At 40.2% G+C, this 15,910-nt stretch overlaps 1 protein-coding gene across 5 annotated transcripts in view; it reads left to right on the top strand.

The window, feature by feature from the left end:
• pip4k2aa (phosphatidylinositol-5-phosphate 4-kinase, type II, alpha a) overlaps positions 1-15,910 on the top strand; it is a 246,388-nt gene that overhangs the window by 178,778 nt on the left and 51,700 nt on the right. For all 5 annotated transcript variants that reach the window (XM_087987399.1, XM_043690447.2, XM_043690449.2 and 2 more), the window contains 2 exons: positions 7,379-7,531; positions 13,016-13,162. In XM_087987399.1, coding sequence (XP_087843525.1) covers positions 7,379-7,531; positions 13,016-13,162 — 300 coding nt within the window. The remainder of the gene's footprint in view (positions 1-7,378; positions 7,532-13,015; positions 13,163-15,910) is intronic.

Here is a 15,910-nt window from a genome sequence, read left to right as displayed (position 1 = left end):
GATCCAACTCCTCCCCCTCCCCTCCCAACTTGGCACCGTCCTACCTGTCCATCTTCCTTCTCACTTATCCGCTCCACCCTCAACTCCGACCTATCACCATCACCCCCCACCTTCATCCACCTATCATATTCCTAGCAACCTTCGCCCCCCCCCAGCCCCACCCTCCTCGCATTCATCTCTCAGCCCCCATAGCACCCCATGCCCCATACGCTCTTGCTTATGCTTGAAACGTCGACTCTCCTGCTGCTCTGATGCTGCCTGACCGGCTGTGCTTTTCCAGCACCACACTTTTTGGCCCATGGCAAACTTTTCTGTCTGATTAGAGATCCTAGATAGTTCATAGTTGGTAACTTCTCTCTGCATTGCATCCCTTTTCTTTCAATTCTCTTTATATTGCTTAAACTCAGAAATCCTCAAATTTTCCTCTTATGTTCTCCAGGTGTGTTTCATGCTGCTTGTTTTCCTTATACCTTTGGGTACCACATGATGAAGTTAAGGCTTGTCCACAGTTTTGTATGAGTAAGCTTGGTGCCACCGACTATTTGTGTCTTCTGTTTTGTGGATAGCAATCTTGGTGCCTTTACTAGGGCTCCTGGTCTTAGTACCTAGTTTGCTTTTGTGAATTTTGTCTTAGAAACTGGAAACTAAGTGCAAAGCATGCCATTGTTTAGTTGATCTCAACTACGTAATATATAATCAATTTATGAAGAGCTTTTGCCCGAAACGTCGATTTTGCTGCTCCTTGGATGCTGCCTGAACTGCTGTGCTCTTCCAGCACCACTAATCCAAAATTCTTTAAACCTCAGCCCATCAATTTTCACTAGAACCTTCTACCACCTCTGTGCTGTTTCACACCGACCCTTCCCAGCATATACATCAAAATGGTCCTTGTTCAGATTTTTTTTGTTTTCTTTTCATCAGGAGAATGCTTCTGAATTCTTCTACAAAGCCGACCCTTTTTCACATCCCATTACTGTCACTTAAATTGTGTTACTGTACCTCCAGAATCGTTGTAGGTTATCCTTTCCAATTGAATAAACTATTCAGGAGCAATAATAACCCTGTAAGTTCCTTGACCCTGCACCACCATTACAAGGTCATGGTTGTTTTGTGAATAGGCCTTGAAAAGCTGTGGCCCTTACTCGACGATCTTTGATATTTTCGAGTAAATGATGTTAATGCATGAGGATACAAAAACAACCTCTTTACTTCCATAGTATCATTATAAATGGAAACCTTTACCACTGGATGTATTCCAAATGCAAATATGATGTGCTGGAGAACCTAATTAACGTATTGAAAATATTGCATTACTATTTACAACCTTTTTGTTATCTTGACTAATTCTTAAAAACTTAATATTGTAAGAAATGTGGTGTACATTTTGCAGTTTAAAATAAGAGGATGTTATACTCTTAGACATTCTGGAGCAAATATTACAATCAATTCCTGAAGCACAGCCATCAGGATTAGCATTGAAGGTGAAATCTGAGAATATTTAATTAGAGAACACAAGGGGTCAACACCTTCAACATATTGTCTATCTATCACCATTGTTAACAGCTAACCTGGGAATGCAACTTTTTTTAAAAAAGGTTTTGTGATTTACACATGAAAGAAGTGAAACTATCTTTGTATTCTAACAGATGAAAGGCTTAAAGGACAATCAATTTTCCAATGTATAATTTCAGTTACATCACACTGTAAATTTTTGCTATAAATTCTGTGTGTTAGGGTTGAGCCCTCCACTACCACCTGATGAAGGAGCGTCGCTCCGAAAGCTAGTGTGCTTCCAATTAAACCTGTTGGACTATAACCTGGTGTTGTGTGATTTTTAACTTTGTACACCCCACTCCAACACCGGCATCTCCAAATCAGAATTAGAGCTGTAGTATGTTCTTACCAAGCCTACCTCTTTGTGGGAATTGGTTACTTAAACAAAGCTACATTTTCCTTATTTGATTTTCCACAAAGCTGACTAGAAAGAAGGAAGAGAAAGGACTGATATTTATACAGTCCTTATCATATGAGCCAGGACATTGTATTTCCCATCCAATTATTTTTGGAAATAGAGTTTGCTAAACTATCTAGACACAGAAAGCAATCCTTTTGTATGCAGAGAATTACAGCAAACAGCAATAAAATTAATTGCACGTTTGTGTATGTCATCTGATGGAAATGTTAGCCAGAATAGTTCCCTAACAATTTTTAATATCTTGCAGCTTTGGTTCAATATCTTATGTTTACATTCCCTCAGTATTGCTAGAAGTAAATTCCTCACCAATACAGTAAGCAACGCGTGATAAGCTTCCAAGTAGAGGAACAAAAAAATCCTGGAAATATTTTGAGAAATATTTTTAAGGTGACTTTTCATGTCTCAGGATGACCAAATTAAGATTGAGCAAATTGACTTCCTTTGTGTGACTGGCTTGGGAGCCATTTGACTTGAATACGTGTTCACAAACTCCAAACAGAGACATCGGGTACTGTCATCTAGGACAAATGGGCATTTTTTCTAATGCTTACTTTGCAAAATTGTTACCAACTGCATAACAGAGAACATAAGAACTAGGAATAAGGGCCATTTGTCCCTTCAAGACTGCTTTAATATTTGCCAAGCTTATCATTGATCTGATCAAGGCCTCCACTTCCAGAACCAGTGACTGCCTTGCAGATTAAAAATGTTGAATATGTTCTAAGAGTCAGCCTCTACAATTCCCCTTAATAGAAGATTCCAAAGATTAACAAGCTTCTGAGCAAATTAATTAAATGCGACACAGCTTATGCTGAAACATCAATCTGCTTCTAGATTTCCCCTACAAGGGGAAAGACTTTTCAGTATTAACCTTGTCAGGTTCCCTTAAATCTTACTTTTCACTGCTACTAGCTTTTATTCCTCTTGGTTCCAGTGAGAATAGATTCACCCTAAGAAACGTGGAAAATAAGAGCAGGAGTGGGCCATTCAGCCTCTTCATCCCCTCTGCCATTCAGTATGGTCGTGACTGATCTTCTTTCACAGTGTTCTTCTCTTGCTTTCTCCCCACGATGCACTTAGCCTCTAGAAATCTATTTTTTTCTTAAATTTGCTGTGATCTCACCTTTACAGCATTCTGTAGCGCAGAATTCCACTGGTTCACCACCCTCTGAGTGAAAAGAAATTCTCTTCATCTTGGTCCATAATTAGCTTGATTCCTGGGAAGGCCCAGTACTGAATTTAATTTAATGTTAGTTTTGTTACTATTTTACATGTTAACCAATTGCTTTTTTTTTTTCACTTCCACTGTGTCTTTGGGTTCCCCTGATCAGTCATCTTTGCTTTGTAATTCCCATACACTATTACCAAATTATGATGCTTTGCAACCTCTACTTGTCCAAATAGGTATCCCTATTTGTTCAAAGTATTGCAGACATTAAAAACTGAAAGAACTGCAGATGCCGTAAATCAGAATCAAAAACAGAAGTTGCTGGAAAAGCTCGGCAGGCCTGGCAGCAACTGTGGAGAGAAAGCAAAGTTAACATCTCGCGTCTGGTGACCATTCCTCACCAGTCTTAGGAGAAGCGATGGCCTAGTGGCATTATCACTTGACTGTTAATCCAGAGGCCCAGATAACATTCTGGGGACCCAGATTTGAATCCCACCACAGCAGATGGTGGAATTTAAATTCAATAAAAATATCTGGAATTAAGGATCTAGTGATGACCATGAATCCATTGTCAATTGTTGGGAAAACCCATCTGGCTCACTACTGTCCAGTAGGGAAGGAAACCCATCCTTACCTGTGTCTGGTCTACAAGGGACTCCTGACCCACAGCAATATGGTTGATTCTTAACTGGGCGGGAGGTTTGCTCGACCTCTTTAGGTGAGTTTAAACTAGTTTGGCGGAGGGGGTGGGAACTCGAACTATGGATCAAAGGATGGGGTAGCTAGTGAACAGGCAGATACAACGTGCAGAGAGTCTGTGAGGAAGGATAGACAGTTGATAGGGAAAAGGTGCAGTCAGTGTGAGGGGTTGAATTGTGTCTATTTTAATGCAAGTAGTGTCAGGAATAAGGGTGATGAACTTAAAGCATGGATCAGCACTTGGAGCTATGATGTTGTGGCCATTACAGAGACTTGGATATCATTGGGGCAAGAATGGTTGTTGAATGTTCTGGTGGTTAGATTAGATTAGATTAGATTCCCTACAGTATGGAAACAGCCCCTTCGGCCCAACAAGTCCACACCGACCCTTCGAAGAGTAACCCACCCACACCCCTACCCTATATTTACCCCTAACTAATGCACCTAACACTATTGGCAATTTAGCATGGCCAATTCACCTAACCTGCACATCTTTGGACTGTGGGAGGAAACCGGAGCACCCAGAGGAAACCCACGCAGACATGGGGAAATGTGCAAACTCTACATAGACAGTTACCCGAGGCAGGAATTGAACCCGGGTCCCTGGCGCTGTGAGGCAGCAGTGCTAACCACTGAGCCACTGTGCCATTCAAAATGAATAGGGAGGGAGATAAAAGAGGTGAGAGAGTGGCATTGCTAATCAGGGATAGTATCACAGCTGCTGAAAGGGAGATTGTTGAGGAGGGTTTATCTGCAGAGTCAGTATGGGTGGAAGTCAGAAACAGGAAAGGAGCAGTCACTTTATTGGACATTTTCTATAGATCCCCCAATAGCAACAGAGTCATGGAGGAGCAGATCAGGATGCAGATTTTGGAAAAGTGCAGAAGTAACAGGGTTGTTGTCGTGGGTGATTTAGCTTCCTTAATATTGATTGGAACCTCCTTAGTGTAAATAGTTTGGATGGTGTAGATTTTATCAGATCCGTCCAGACTCAATATGTAGATAGGCCAGCTAGAGGGGAAGCCATATTGGCTTTGGTGCTTGCCACGAGCCAGGTCAGGTGTCAAATCTCTCGGTAGGACAGTATTTCAGAGGTAGTGATCACAACTCCTTGACATTTTACTATACTTGTAGAGAGGGATAGGTGCAGACAGTATGAGAAAGTACTTAATTGGGGGAGGAGGAATTACAATGCTATTAGATAGGAACTGTGGAGTATAAATTGGTAACAGGTGTTTTCAGGGAAATGCACGGCAGAAATGTGGAGGTTGTTTAGGGAGCACTTGCAAGTGCTGGATAGGTTTCTCCCGCTGAGGCAAGAAAGGTAGGGCAGAGTGAAGGAACCTTGGATGACAAGAGACATGGAACATCTAACCAAAAAGGAAAAAGAAGCTTACTTAAAGTTAAGGAAGCAAGGATCAGACAGGGCTCAAGAGGGTTACAAGGTAGCCAGGAAGGAATTGAAGAATGGTCTTAGTAAAGCTAGAAGGGGGCATGAAAAAGCATTGGGTGGTAAGATTAAGGAAAATCTCAAGGTGTTCTACACTTACGTGAGAAACAAGAGAATGGCCAGAGTGAGGGTAGAGCTGATCAGTGATAATGGAAGCAACTTATGCCTGGAATCGGAGGTGGTAGGGGAGGTCCATAATGAATACTTTGCTACAGTATTCACTAATGAGAAGGACCTTGTCATTTGTGAGGACAACATGAAACAGGCTGAAATGCTCGAACAGGTTGATTTAAGAAGGAGGATGTGCTGGAAACTTTGAAAAGTATAAGGATAGATAAGTCCCCTGGGCCAGATAGGATATAACCAAGGTTACTACAGGAAATGAGGGGAGAGATTGCTGCGCCTTTGGGGATGATCTTTGCACCCTCACTGTCCACTGGAGTAGTACCAGATGATTGGAGGGTGGCAAATGCTATTCCCTTATTCAAGAAAGGGAATTTGGATAATCCTGGGAATTTCAAACCAGTCAATCTTACATCGGTGGTGGGCAAACTACTGGAGAGGATCCTGAGAGACAGGATTTATGATTATTTGGAAATGCATAGTTTGAATAGAGATAGTCAACATGGCTTTGTGAGGGGCAGGTCATGCCTCATAAGTCTTACTGAATTGAGTATGTGACAAAACACATTGATGAAGGTACAGCAGTGTATGTGGTGTATATGGATTTTAGCAAGGTGTTTGATAAGGTTCCCCATGGTAGGTGCATTCAAAAAGTAAAGAAGCATGGAACACAGGGAAATTTGGCTGTCTGGATACAGACAGCTGGCCCATAGAAGACAGAGGGTGGTGGTAGACGGAAAGTATTTAGTCTGGAGTTCGGTGACCAGTAGTGTTCTATAGATATCTGTCCTGGAATGTCTGCTCTTTGTGATTTTTATAAATGACTTGGCTGAGGAAGTGGAAGAGTAGATTACTAAGTTTGCCAATGACAGAAAGGTTGGTGGAGTTGTGGATGTATGGAGGGCTGTTGTAGGTTGCAACGGGACATTGACAGGATGCAGAACTGTGCTGAGAAGTGGTAGATGGCGTTCAACCTGGAAAAGTGTGAAATGATTCACTTCGGAAGGCCGAATTTAAATGCAGAATACCGGTTTAAAGGCAGGATTCTTGGCAGTGTGGAGGAACAGAGAGATCTTGGGGTCCACATCCAATCCTGTGAGGGACTGCTGCATTACTGATGGTATTGTTTGGAGAAAGAATTATTTTAAATCTAAAGCCCTTTATATCTACTCTAGTGTTTCAGGTTAGTGTTAAACATCCTGTGGTATAATTTGAAGAACAGGGAGCTCATTAAGAAAATATTCATTAAAAACAGTCAATGGTGTTTCGGGCATCTTGATGTGTGAAAGATGACTGCAGTATGGATACATAACAATATTTGCTACTTGCTTTAACCTGTTACAATGTCAAACGCTTCATTCATAGATTGCTTTTGCTGATTTTTTTTTGTTATTATTAGTTAGCGTTTGGCATTGTATCATTGTACTAGGAGGCACAGATTCAAGTTCCTCTTGCTTCAGAGGTGGGTAATAATATACCTGAACAAGTTGATTAAAAAATGAATATTTTCTTAATGAGCTACCTGTTCTTCAAATTATACCACAGGATGTTTCACACTAACCTGAAACACTAGAGTAGATACAAAGGGCCTTAGATTTAAAATAATTATTTCTCCAAACAGTACCATCAGTAATGCAGCAGTCCCTCACAGGATTGGATTATATTATCAAATCAAGCACAGAAATAAATACTTGAAGCTCAGCTACCTCTCTTTGGTACGGTTGTACCGATGTGATATTTTACATTCCATTCTTAAGGCTTTTTTCCAAGATTCCATTCCTTAACAATTCCTAACTGAAGATGTAAATAGTTTGCTCCTCAAGCTTTGCCACAGCCACTTTCAGTTGACTGGGAACTCACTGATACGAGCTCATCAGTACACGAGTACATTATCCCAAAAGGCGCACAGCATTCAATTCATTATCAAACCCTGAGATCTGTCAACTGTTTCTTTTCCTTTCAGAATTCAGTGACACGCAGTGCTCCCTTTTCAAATGACTCACAAGGTCGAAGTGGAGCTCGTTTTCACACCACATATGACAGAAGATACGTGGTGAAAACTATATCCAGTGAAGATGTGGCTGAAATGCATAACATTTTGAAGAAATACCATCAGGTAATGCTTAGAATCTAATAATTTTTGAAACAGTGAACACTTTTTTTGGTTTAAACTGGTTACGCAGACCTCCTTCCTTGCACTATAAAAAAGTCATGTTCACTACTGCAGAAATGATATCTTTCATTCCAGTCTTCAGTCAGCACTTTGAATAAGTCTAACTAGAAAGTTATCCACTATTCATAGATGTGAAAATATGTTTAAAATTAAAGTGAGCAGGAAGCTGTAGACTCTGCTGTGCCTCTGTATATCTTTTCCACAAATGACTGAAATCAACCTTAACAATGGTAGCTTATATTTCACACAATGAAAGATCTCAGGGCACTTCACAAGGCAATTCTAAAGAAAAGTATGACTCTGAGCCATGTAAGGAGATATTAAATCAAATGACCAAAAGTTTCACAGAAGAGCTAGATGTAAAGATATATCTTGGAGAAAAGCAAGGCAAAAAGACAGAAGTTTACAGAAGAATTTTCAGAGCTTGGGGCCTTGGTAACTGACACATTGTGACATGCTTCTAAGGCAGGTAGAACTTGAACATGGACCTTGTGGCCTAGAGATAGGGACACTACCACAGCCACCATCAATAGAGCAATTATAACTAGGAATGGAGAAGAAGCCAGCCTTAAAGGAGCTCCTTTATCTCAAAAGATTGTGAAACTAAAGAAAGAGTTGGGGAAGGAATGGAGGATGTACAAACTGGAGTGAGACTTTTTTAAAATCAAGATGCCGTTTGACTAGGACTAGGAAAAAGATTTTTTATACTGCACAAGGAAAGAATTTCATATTCATATCAGCTCTCCAAGGTCAGATATGGCACAGTTAGTCACAAAGATCTTTAAAAGTATATTGTGATGCACTTTTTACAAAAGTAATCTCCCTGCTCCAGTCTAAATTTGTCCATTTCAAACGCAAGGTATCTCTCATCAAGATTCAGAGCAATCTAATGCTGTGTGGCTATTTCTATAAAGACCTCAGTTCTTATTAGAGAAGCCTTCCAGCAGACAGAGACGATTTAATCACATCAGATATCATTGGATTCAATTGTAATTCCGAGGATGAAAGAATACCATGCTAACTGGTTTGGCCATTATTTAACACCTTTATAAGTTTTAATCAATTGCAGTTTTCTAAATAGCTATAGTTATCCATAATGTCAACCAAGTGTATAGATGCCCACATTAAACTCTTGCCAGCCAACTGATGAACTAGAAACATAGAAGCCAGTCTTTATTCATTTTTAAATTTCTTCACAAAGTGAAACATTGCAAGTATACAGGTCCTAATAGTGCTCCTGCTCCAGTGTCATTAACGGTTTTGAAAGTGAACCAGTGGGGATGTGTGGTGGATTGATGATGTCACTGAATTGATAATCCAGAACCTAAGACATGAGTTTGAATCCCACCATGGCAGCTGGTAAAACTTGAATTCAATAAAAATCTGGAATGACAAATTAGTATAATGGCGACCATGTAAAAACCCATCTGGTTCACTAATCTCCTTTAGTGAAGGAAATCTAGCATGTTTTACTTGGTCTGACCTACATGTGACTCCAGATCCACAGCAATATGGTTGACTCTAAACTGCTGTCTGGACAATCAGGAATGGACAATAAATGCTGGCCTAGCTGAAGACATTCACGTGCCATTTTACAAAAAAGGAAAAGGTGATAGCTCCCTTCGGGTGCATTATAACAAAATCAAATGTTCAACTGAAAATTTTCAAATTTAAATTTAACATGTCATTGTGGTAAGTGTCTCTTTATATTCTTTCTTTTGAAATAAATCTGTTCAGACATATTGTGACATGCTTCCAATTCAGGTACAGCTTGAACATGGACCTTGTGGTTTAGAGGTAGGGACACCACCACTGCACCATAAGAGCCCTTCTTTTAACTTAAGGGAAAAGCCACTATTAATGAAACCAGTTTTAAATTCCAGATTTTATTAGTTGAATTTAAATTGTAACAGTTGCCATGGCGGGACCTATGCTCTTAGAGCATTAGTCTGGTCCTCTGGATTACTTGTCCAATAACACAATCGCTGCATGGCCATTCCCCAAAAAGCAATTTATTCAGGTATGTTATAACACACCACTGAAGCAGATGGGATTTGAACCTGGACCTTCTGACCCAGAGGTACAAACATTCAGGCCGAACAGGGAAGGTAGCTGAACTCAAGGGATGGTTAGGAACCATGGGACGGGGGATATCATAGCAATTACAGAAACATGGCTCAGGGATGGGCAGGACTGGCAGCTTAATGTTGCAGGATGCAAACGTACAGGAAGGATAGAAAGGGAGGCAAGAGAGGAGGCAGAGTTGTGTTTTTGATAAAGGATAGCATTACAGCTGTACTGAGGGAGAATATTCCCAGAAATACATCCATGGACGTTATTTGGGTGGAACTGAGAATTAAGAAAGGGATGATCACCTTATTGGGATTGTATTATTGACCCCCCTAATAGTCAGAGGGAAATTGAGAAGCAAATTTGTAAGGAGATCTCAGTTATCTGTAAGAAAAATAGGGTGGTTATGGTAGGGGATTTTAACTTTCCAAACATCGACTGGGACTGCCACAGTGTTAAGGGTTTAGATGGTCAGGAATTTATTAAGTGTGTACAAGAAAATTCTCTGATTCAGTATGTGGATGTACCTACTAGAGAAGGTGCAAAACTTGAACTTACTCTTGGGAAATAAGGCAGGGCAGGTGACTGAGGTATCAGTGGAGGAGTACTTTGGGGCCGGCGACCATAATTCTATTCGTGTTAAAATTGAGATGGAAAAGGATAGACCAGATCTAAATGTTGAAGTTCTAAATTGGAGGAAGGCTAATTTTGACGGTATTAGGCGAGAACTTTCAAAAGCTGACTAGGGGCAGATGTTCGCAGGTAAAGGGACGGTTGGAAAATGGGAAGCCTTCAGAAATGAGATAACGAGAGGCTGGCAGGTATAGGGAATGCTGGATGACGAAAGAAATTGAGGGTTTGATTCAGAAATAGAAGGAAGCATATGTCAGGTATAGACAGGACAGATCGAGTGAATCCTTAGAAGAGTATAAAGCCAGTAGGAGTATACCGAAGAGGGAAATCAGGAGGGCAAAAAGTGGACATGAGTAGGCTTTGGCAAATAGAAGTAAGGAGAATCCAAAGGGTTTTTACAAATACATTAAGGACAAAAGGATAACTAGGGAGAAAATAGGGCCTCTCAAAGATCAGCAAAGCGGCCTTTGTGTGGAGCCACAGGAGATGGTGGGAGATACTAAATTAATATTTTGCATCAGTATTTACTGTGGAAAAGGATTTGGAAGATATAGAATGTAGGGAAATAGATGGTGACATCTTGAAAATGTCCAGATTATGGAGGAGGAAGTGCTGGATGTCTTGAAACACATAAAACTGGATAAATCCCCAGGACCTGATCAGGTGTACCCTAGAACTCTGTGGGAAGCTAGAGAAGTGATTGCTGGGCCTCTCACTGAGATATTTGTATCATCGATAGTCACAGGTGAGCTGCCAGAAGACTGGAGGTTTGGCTAACATGGCACTATTGTTTAAGAAGGGTGATAAGGACAAGCCAAGAAACTATAGACCAGTGAGCCTGATGTCAGTGGTGGGCAAGTTGTTGGAGGGAATCCTGAGGGACAGAATGTCCATGTATTTGGAAAGGCAAGGACTGATTCGGGATAGTCAACATGGCTTTGTGCGTGGGTTATCATGTCTCACAAATTTGACTGAGTTTTATGAAGAAATAACAAAGAGAATTGATGAGGGCAGAGCTGCAGATGTGATCTATATGGACTTCAGTTAGGCGTTCGGCAAGGTTCCCCATGAGAGACTGGTGAGCAAGGTTGGATCTCATGGAATACAGGGAGAACTAGCCATTTGGATACAGAACTGGCTCAAAGGTAGAAAACAGAGGGTGGTGGTGGAGGGTTGTTTTTCAGATTGGAGCCCTGTGACCAGTGGAGTGCCACAAGGATTGGTGCTGGGTCCACTACTTCTTTCATTTTATATAAATGATTTGGATGTAAGCATAAGAGGTATAGTTAGTAAGTTTGCAGATGACACCAAAATTGGAGGTGCAGTGGACGGCGAAGTAGGTTACCTCAGATTATAATGGGATCTTGATCAGGTAGGCCAATGGGCTGAGAAGTGGCAGATGAGGTTAAATTTAGATAAATGCAAGGTGCTGCATTTTGGGAAAGCAAATCTTAGTAGGACTTATACACTTAATGGTAAGGTCCTAGGGAGTGTTGCTGAACAAAGAGACCTTGGAGGGCAGGTTGATAGTTCTTTGAAAGTGGAGTCACAGGTAGACAGGATAGTGAAAGAAGCGTTTGGTATGCTTTCCTTTATTGGTCAGAGTATTGAGTACAGGAGTTGGGATGTCATGTTGCGGCTGTACAGGACATTGGTTAGGCCACTTTTGGAATATTGCGTGCAATTCTGGTCTCCTTCCTATCAGAAGGACGTTGTGAAACATGCATGGGTTCAGAAAAGATTTACAAGGGTGTTGCCAAGGTTGGAAGATTTGAGCTATAGGGAGAGGCTTATTAGGTTGGGGATGTTTTCCCTGGAGCATCGGAGACTGAGGGGGGATGTTATAGAGGTTTATAAAATCATGAGGGGCATGGTTAGGATAAATAGACAAAGTCTTTTCCCTGGGGTGGGGGTGTCCAGAACTAGAGGGCATAGGTTTAGGGTGAGCGGCGAAAGAGATAAAAGAGACCTAAGGGACAACCTTTTCATGTAGAGGGTGGTATGTGTATGGAATGAACTGCCAGAGGAAGTGGTGGAGGCTGGTACAATTGCACCATCTGGATGGGTATATGAATAGGAAGGGTTTGGATGGATATGGGCTGGGTGTTGGAGGGGGGAACTACATGAGGTTGGGATATCTGGATGGCATGGATGAGTTGAACCAAAGGGTTGTTTCTGTGCTGTACATCACTATGACTCTGTGTCTACACTACAATTTCATCGAGATTTGGGCAAATCTGTACAGGCCCCATTCAGGTAGGTGTTCAAGTTTTTCCAGATATTCTGCACTGTCATTGTTAGAAATGCAGGTCCCTTCCAGGATCCACTGGAAGGTACTTTCTATAATCATACAGTTCAAATATGTTATTACACACCTCTGGAGCAGGTAGGATTTGAACCTGCTGGGTCAGAAGTAAGGACACTGTCATTGTACACATGTGCGTTCAGGCATATGTTTGAGCAAACATCCAGTCAATGCATGCCACCTCTATATGTTAAATATTTAATTTATACAATTAACAACCTATAAGCAGATAGAGGTTACTGAAGTAATACAAGAAATCTTTGGATTTTCTTTATTTCTTTTTCATTGACTAAATAAATCTAAATTATCCATTCAGTTTTTCCTCTACTTCTTTGTTGCACTTTTATGAATATCTTAATCTAAGTTTCATGTTGTGAAATTAACTTTTTTTTGTCCTTTGTCTTTTGTGCTGCATGTAGTATATTGTGGAATGTCATGGAAACACCCTCATTCCGCAGTTCCTAGGAATGTATCGATTGACGGTGGATGGTGTTGAGACCTACATGATTGTCACAAGGAATGTCTTTGGCCATCGACTCCCTGTTTACAGGAAGTATGATCTAAAGGTAATGAGAACCAGGTTCCAAATTTGGCTTTTATAATTTTCTGCCATTGGTAAGTTTCATAAATATTGACAATAATTGTTTTGTGTTGAATTTTACTATTTATTTAGGCTTTTGTTTCTAATTTTTATTATTTTTAAATGAAGGTTTGTATTGGACACTGTCTGTTGGACGTAGGAGCATCTCTGTAGGCTACAATTTCATAAAATCAAATTTCCCAGGAACAAATTATAAAACACCTCTAAACACATTCCTTAGAAGTACTATTTCCTAGACATGCCAGTAATCACACCTTTTGGTATTCTGTTGTTTTTCTGTCTTTTATACCCAACCTTAACATATTCTCCAAACTGTGGTTTTACATTCCCAACTACTCCCTTTTTTCATTAATTTATATCCAACATTTTTTCTTCATTTATTTATTTCCCTGTTTCATTTGTTTACAGTTTTACTTTGTATTTCATTAACAAGCACTCTACTAATTCAACAGAATTAATGGCTATTAGTATGCTTCTTGCAATTCTAACTTGTTAGCTACTAGATACAGCATTAATTGCATGTTCCAACTACTGTAGATCTTCCCTCACCACCCTCATTTCTAATCGTGTGCATATGCTACCTGTTTCTAATCGCAATGTAAAAGCACTTCCACTTTTCATTACAACAATCAGAATAGCCAACTGATGCTGCATTTATACTGCAGCAATCCATTATTAGATGCATTAGGATGAACTTCAACCCATCTGGTTCATTAATGTCCTTCAGGGAAGGAAACTGCCATCCTTACCTGGTGTAAGACCATAAGATATAGGAGTGGAAGTAAGGCCATTCGGCCCATCGAGTCCACTCTGCCATTTAATCATGGCTGATGGGCATTTCAACTCTACTTACCCGCACTCTCCCCATAGCCCTTAATTCCTTGAGAGATCGAGAATTTATCAATCTCTGCCTTGAAGACATTTGACGTCCTGGCCTCCTCTGCACTCCGTGGCAATGATTTCCACAGGCCCACCACTCGCTGGTCTGACCTACAAGTAACTCCACATCCTCAGCACTGTGGTTGACTCTTAACTGCCATCTGTGCAATTAGGGATTGGCAATAAATCCTGGCCTAGCCAGCGACGCCCTCATCCCATGAATGAATAAAGAAAAAAAAAGTAATGTCGTAAACTATTTGTACTGACTTAAGCCCCCATTCACCTGATGAGCGAATCCTGTCTATATATGCTTACATATATATAAAGAGCAGATGTCACAGGAGCTCATGTTCTGAGTCGTTTCTCAGGGTTTCCAGACCACACTGTCAACTAGGGTTGGCACTGCACTGAAGCTACAATCCACATGGTGTTAAACTCAAACAAAATGAAACTGTCTCCTCCCAAATTTTCTCCGTTTTTCCTCTGGAGCCAGATTGCGATCTGGCAGTGAATTTCTGCTCATTTTAGTGTAATTTAAAAGTGGCAAAGTTTCAACATAAACAGATTTTAAACTGATCTATAGCTGGCCCATGTGGTGCAGCTGTTTCTACCAAAGAGAGAAATAATCCTATTCAAGTATTTTTCAATAGTGGGATGCAAATTATCTACCATTCCTGCACAATACAAGAGAAATTAAAGGCAATCTTGAGTTTTGTGTGCAAGAGACAGTGTGTAATACAGTAATTTTATTTTTATTACCTTTTATATTTGAAATACTTTCCCTTTACAACAATTAAGTAAAAAGATATTCAATTTTCTGTGCTATAACTCCTATTAACTACACACAGATTCTGTACAATATACATGGATTTTTTTAAACAAAATTTAAAAGCAAGTTGCAATATTTTCCATAAATTATTGAATGACTTTTGCATTTTAAATAAAATCTTCCACAATTCAACAATGAGTGAAAATATTTTTAGTTTGGGCAATCATTGGATCATTGCATTTTTGGAGTGGATTCTCAGGAAAATGTACTGTGACATGAATCTCAACCAATCAATGTAGAATACACCAAGCGAGACTGGCAGTTGTGACTGTTCTGGATGCTTCACAAGTGCACAGAGTTACACTGCTGCAGCTATTTTGTGGTAAGCGGGCATGGATAACACAACTATTCTTTTTAATAATATCATAAACACACTGTTCTGAATGTTCTGTATTCATTACAAGGACATACAGTAGGTCAAAGTTCTTCAAAATGAGAGAATTTTGTTTAAAGATTACTCTTGTCAATTTTATTGGATGGTTTAAAGTAATATTTTCTTGCCAACAGCTTATAATTTAGTATAAATCCTATTAGCCAAGAATTTAAAGTTAATGAAAAAATATGTCAGTAGCTGGAATCATGTCTGATCCAAGGAAACTAGTGGTGGTCCCAAGGACAAATCATCATATCGCAAGATATCACTACAGTTATGTGTCGGAAATTTTTTCATCAGTCACAGTCAGAAATGGGACTGTTTGCTACCAATCCAGTGGTCATCATCTTTCACACATCTTCTGACAATGAAACAACTTGAGCCAGTCTGCAGCAAGATCCGGGAGGCAACCAAACTTTGACAGACACATGTTAGGTGAAATTCATGCCAGAGGAATTCGAATGCAATGATCATTTCGAACAAGATGCTCCCCATCATCAATATCTGAGATGTTACCATTGACCAGAAGCTTAAATGGACAGGCCAAGCGAGCATTACAAGTACAAAACTGAAGTTTAATCCTTTGCTATTACTGACTTGCATTTGGATTCTCTCAGAGTTGTTTTACCAGC

The sequence above is a fragment of the Chiloscyllium plagiosum genome, unplaced genomic scaffold (genome assembly GCF_037043375.1).
Source record: "Chiloscyllium plagiosum isolate Xiang-an unplaced genomic scaffold, Cpla_swu_hap1 HiC_scaffold_5, whole genome shotgun sequence".
NCBI classification, from domain to species: Eukaryota; Metazoa; Chordata; class Chondrichthyes; order Orectolobiformes; family Hemiscylliidae; genus Chiloscyllium; species Chiloscyllium plagiosum.
The sequence above is the reverse complement of the archived record's forward strand: the minus strand, read 5'-3'. Positions and strand labels throughout refer to the sequence as shown.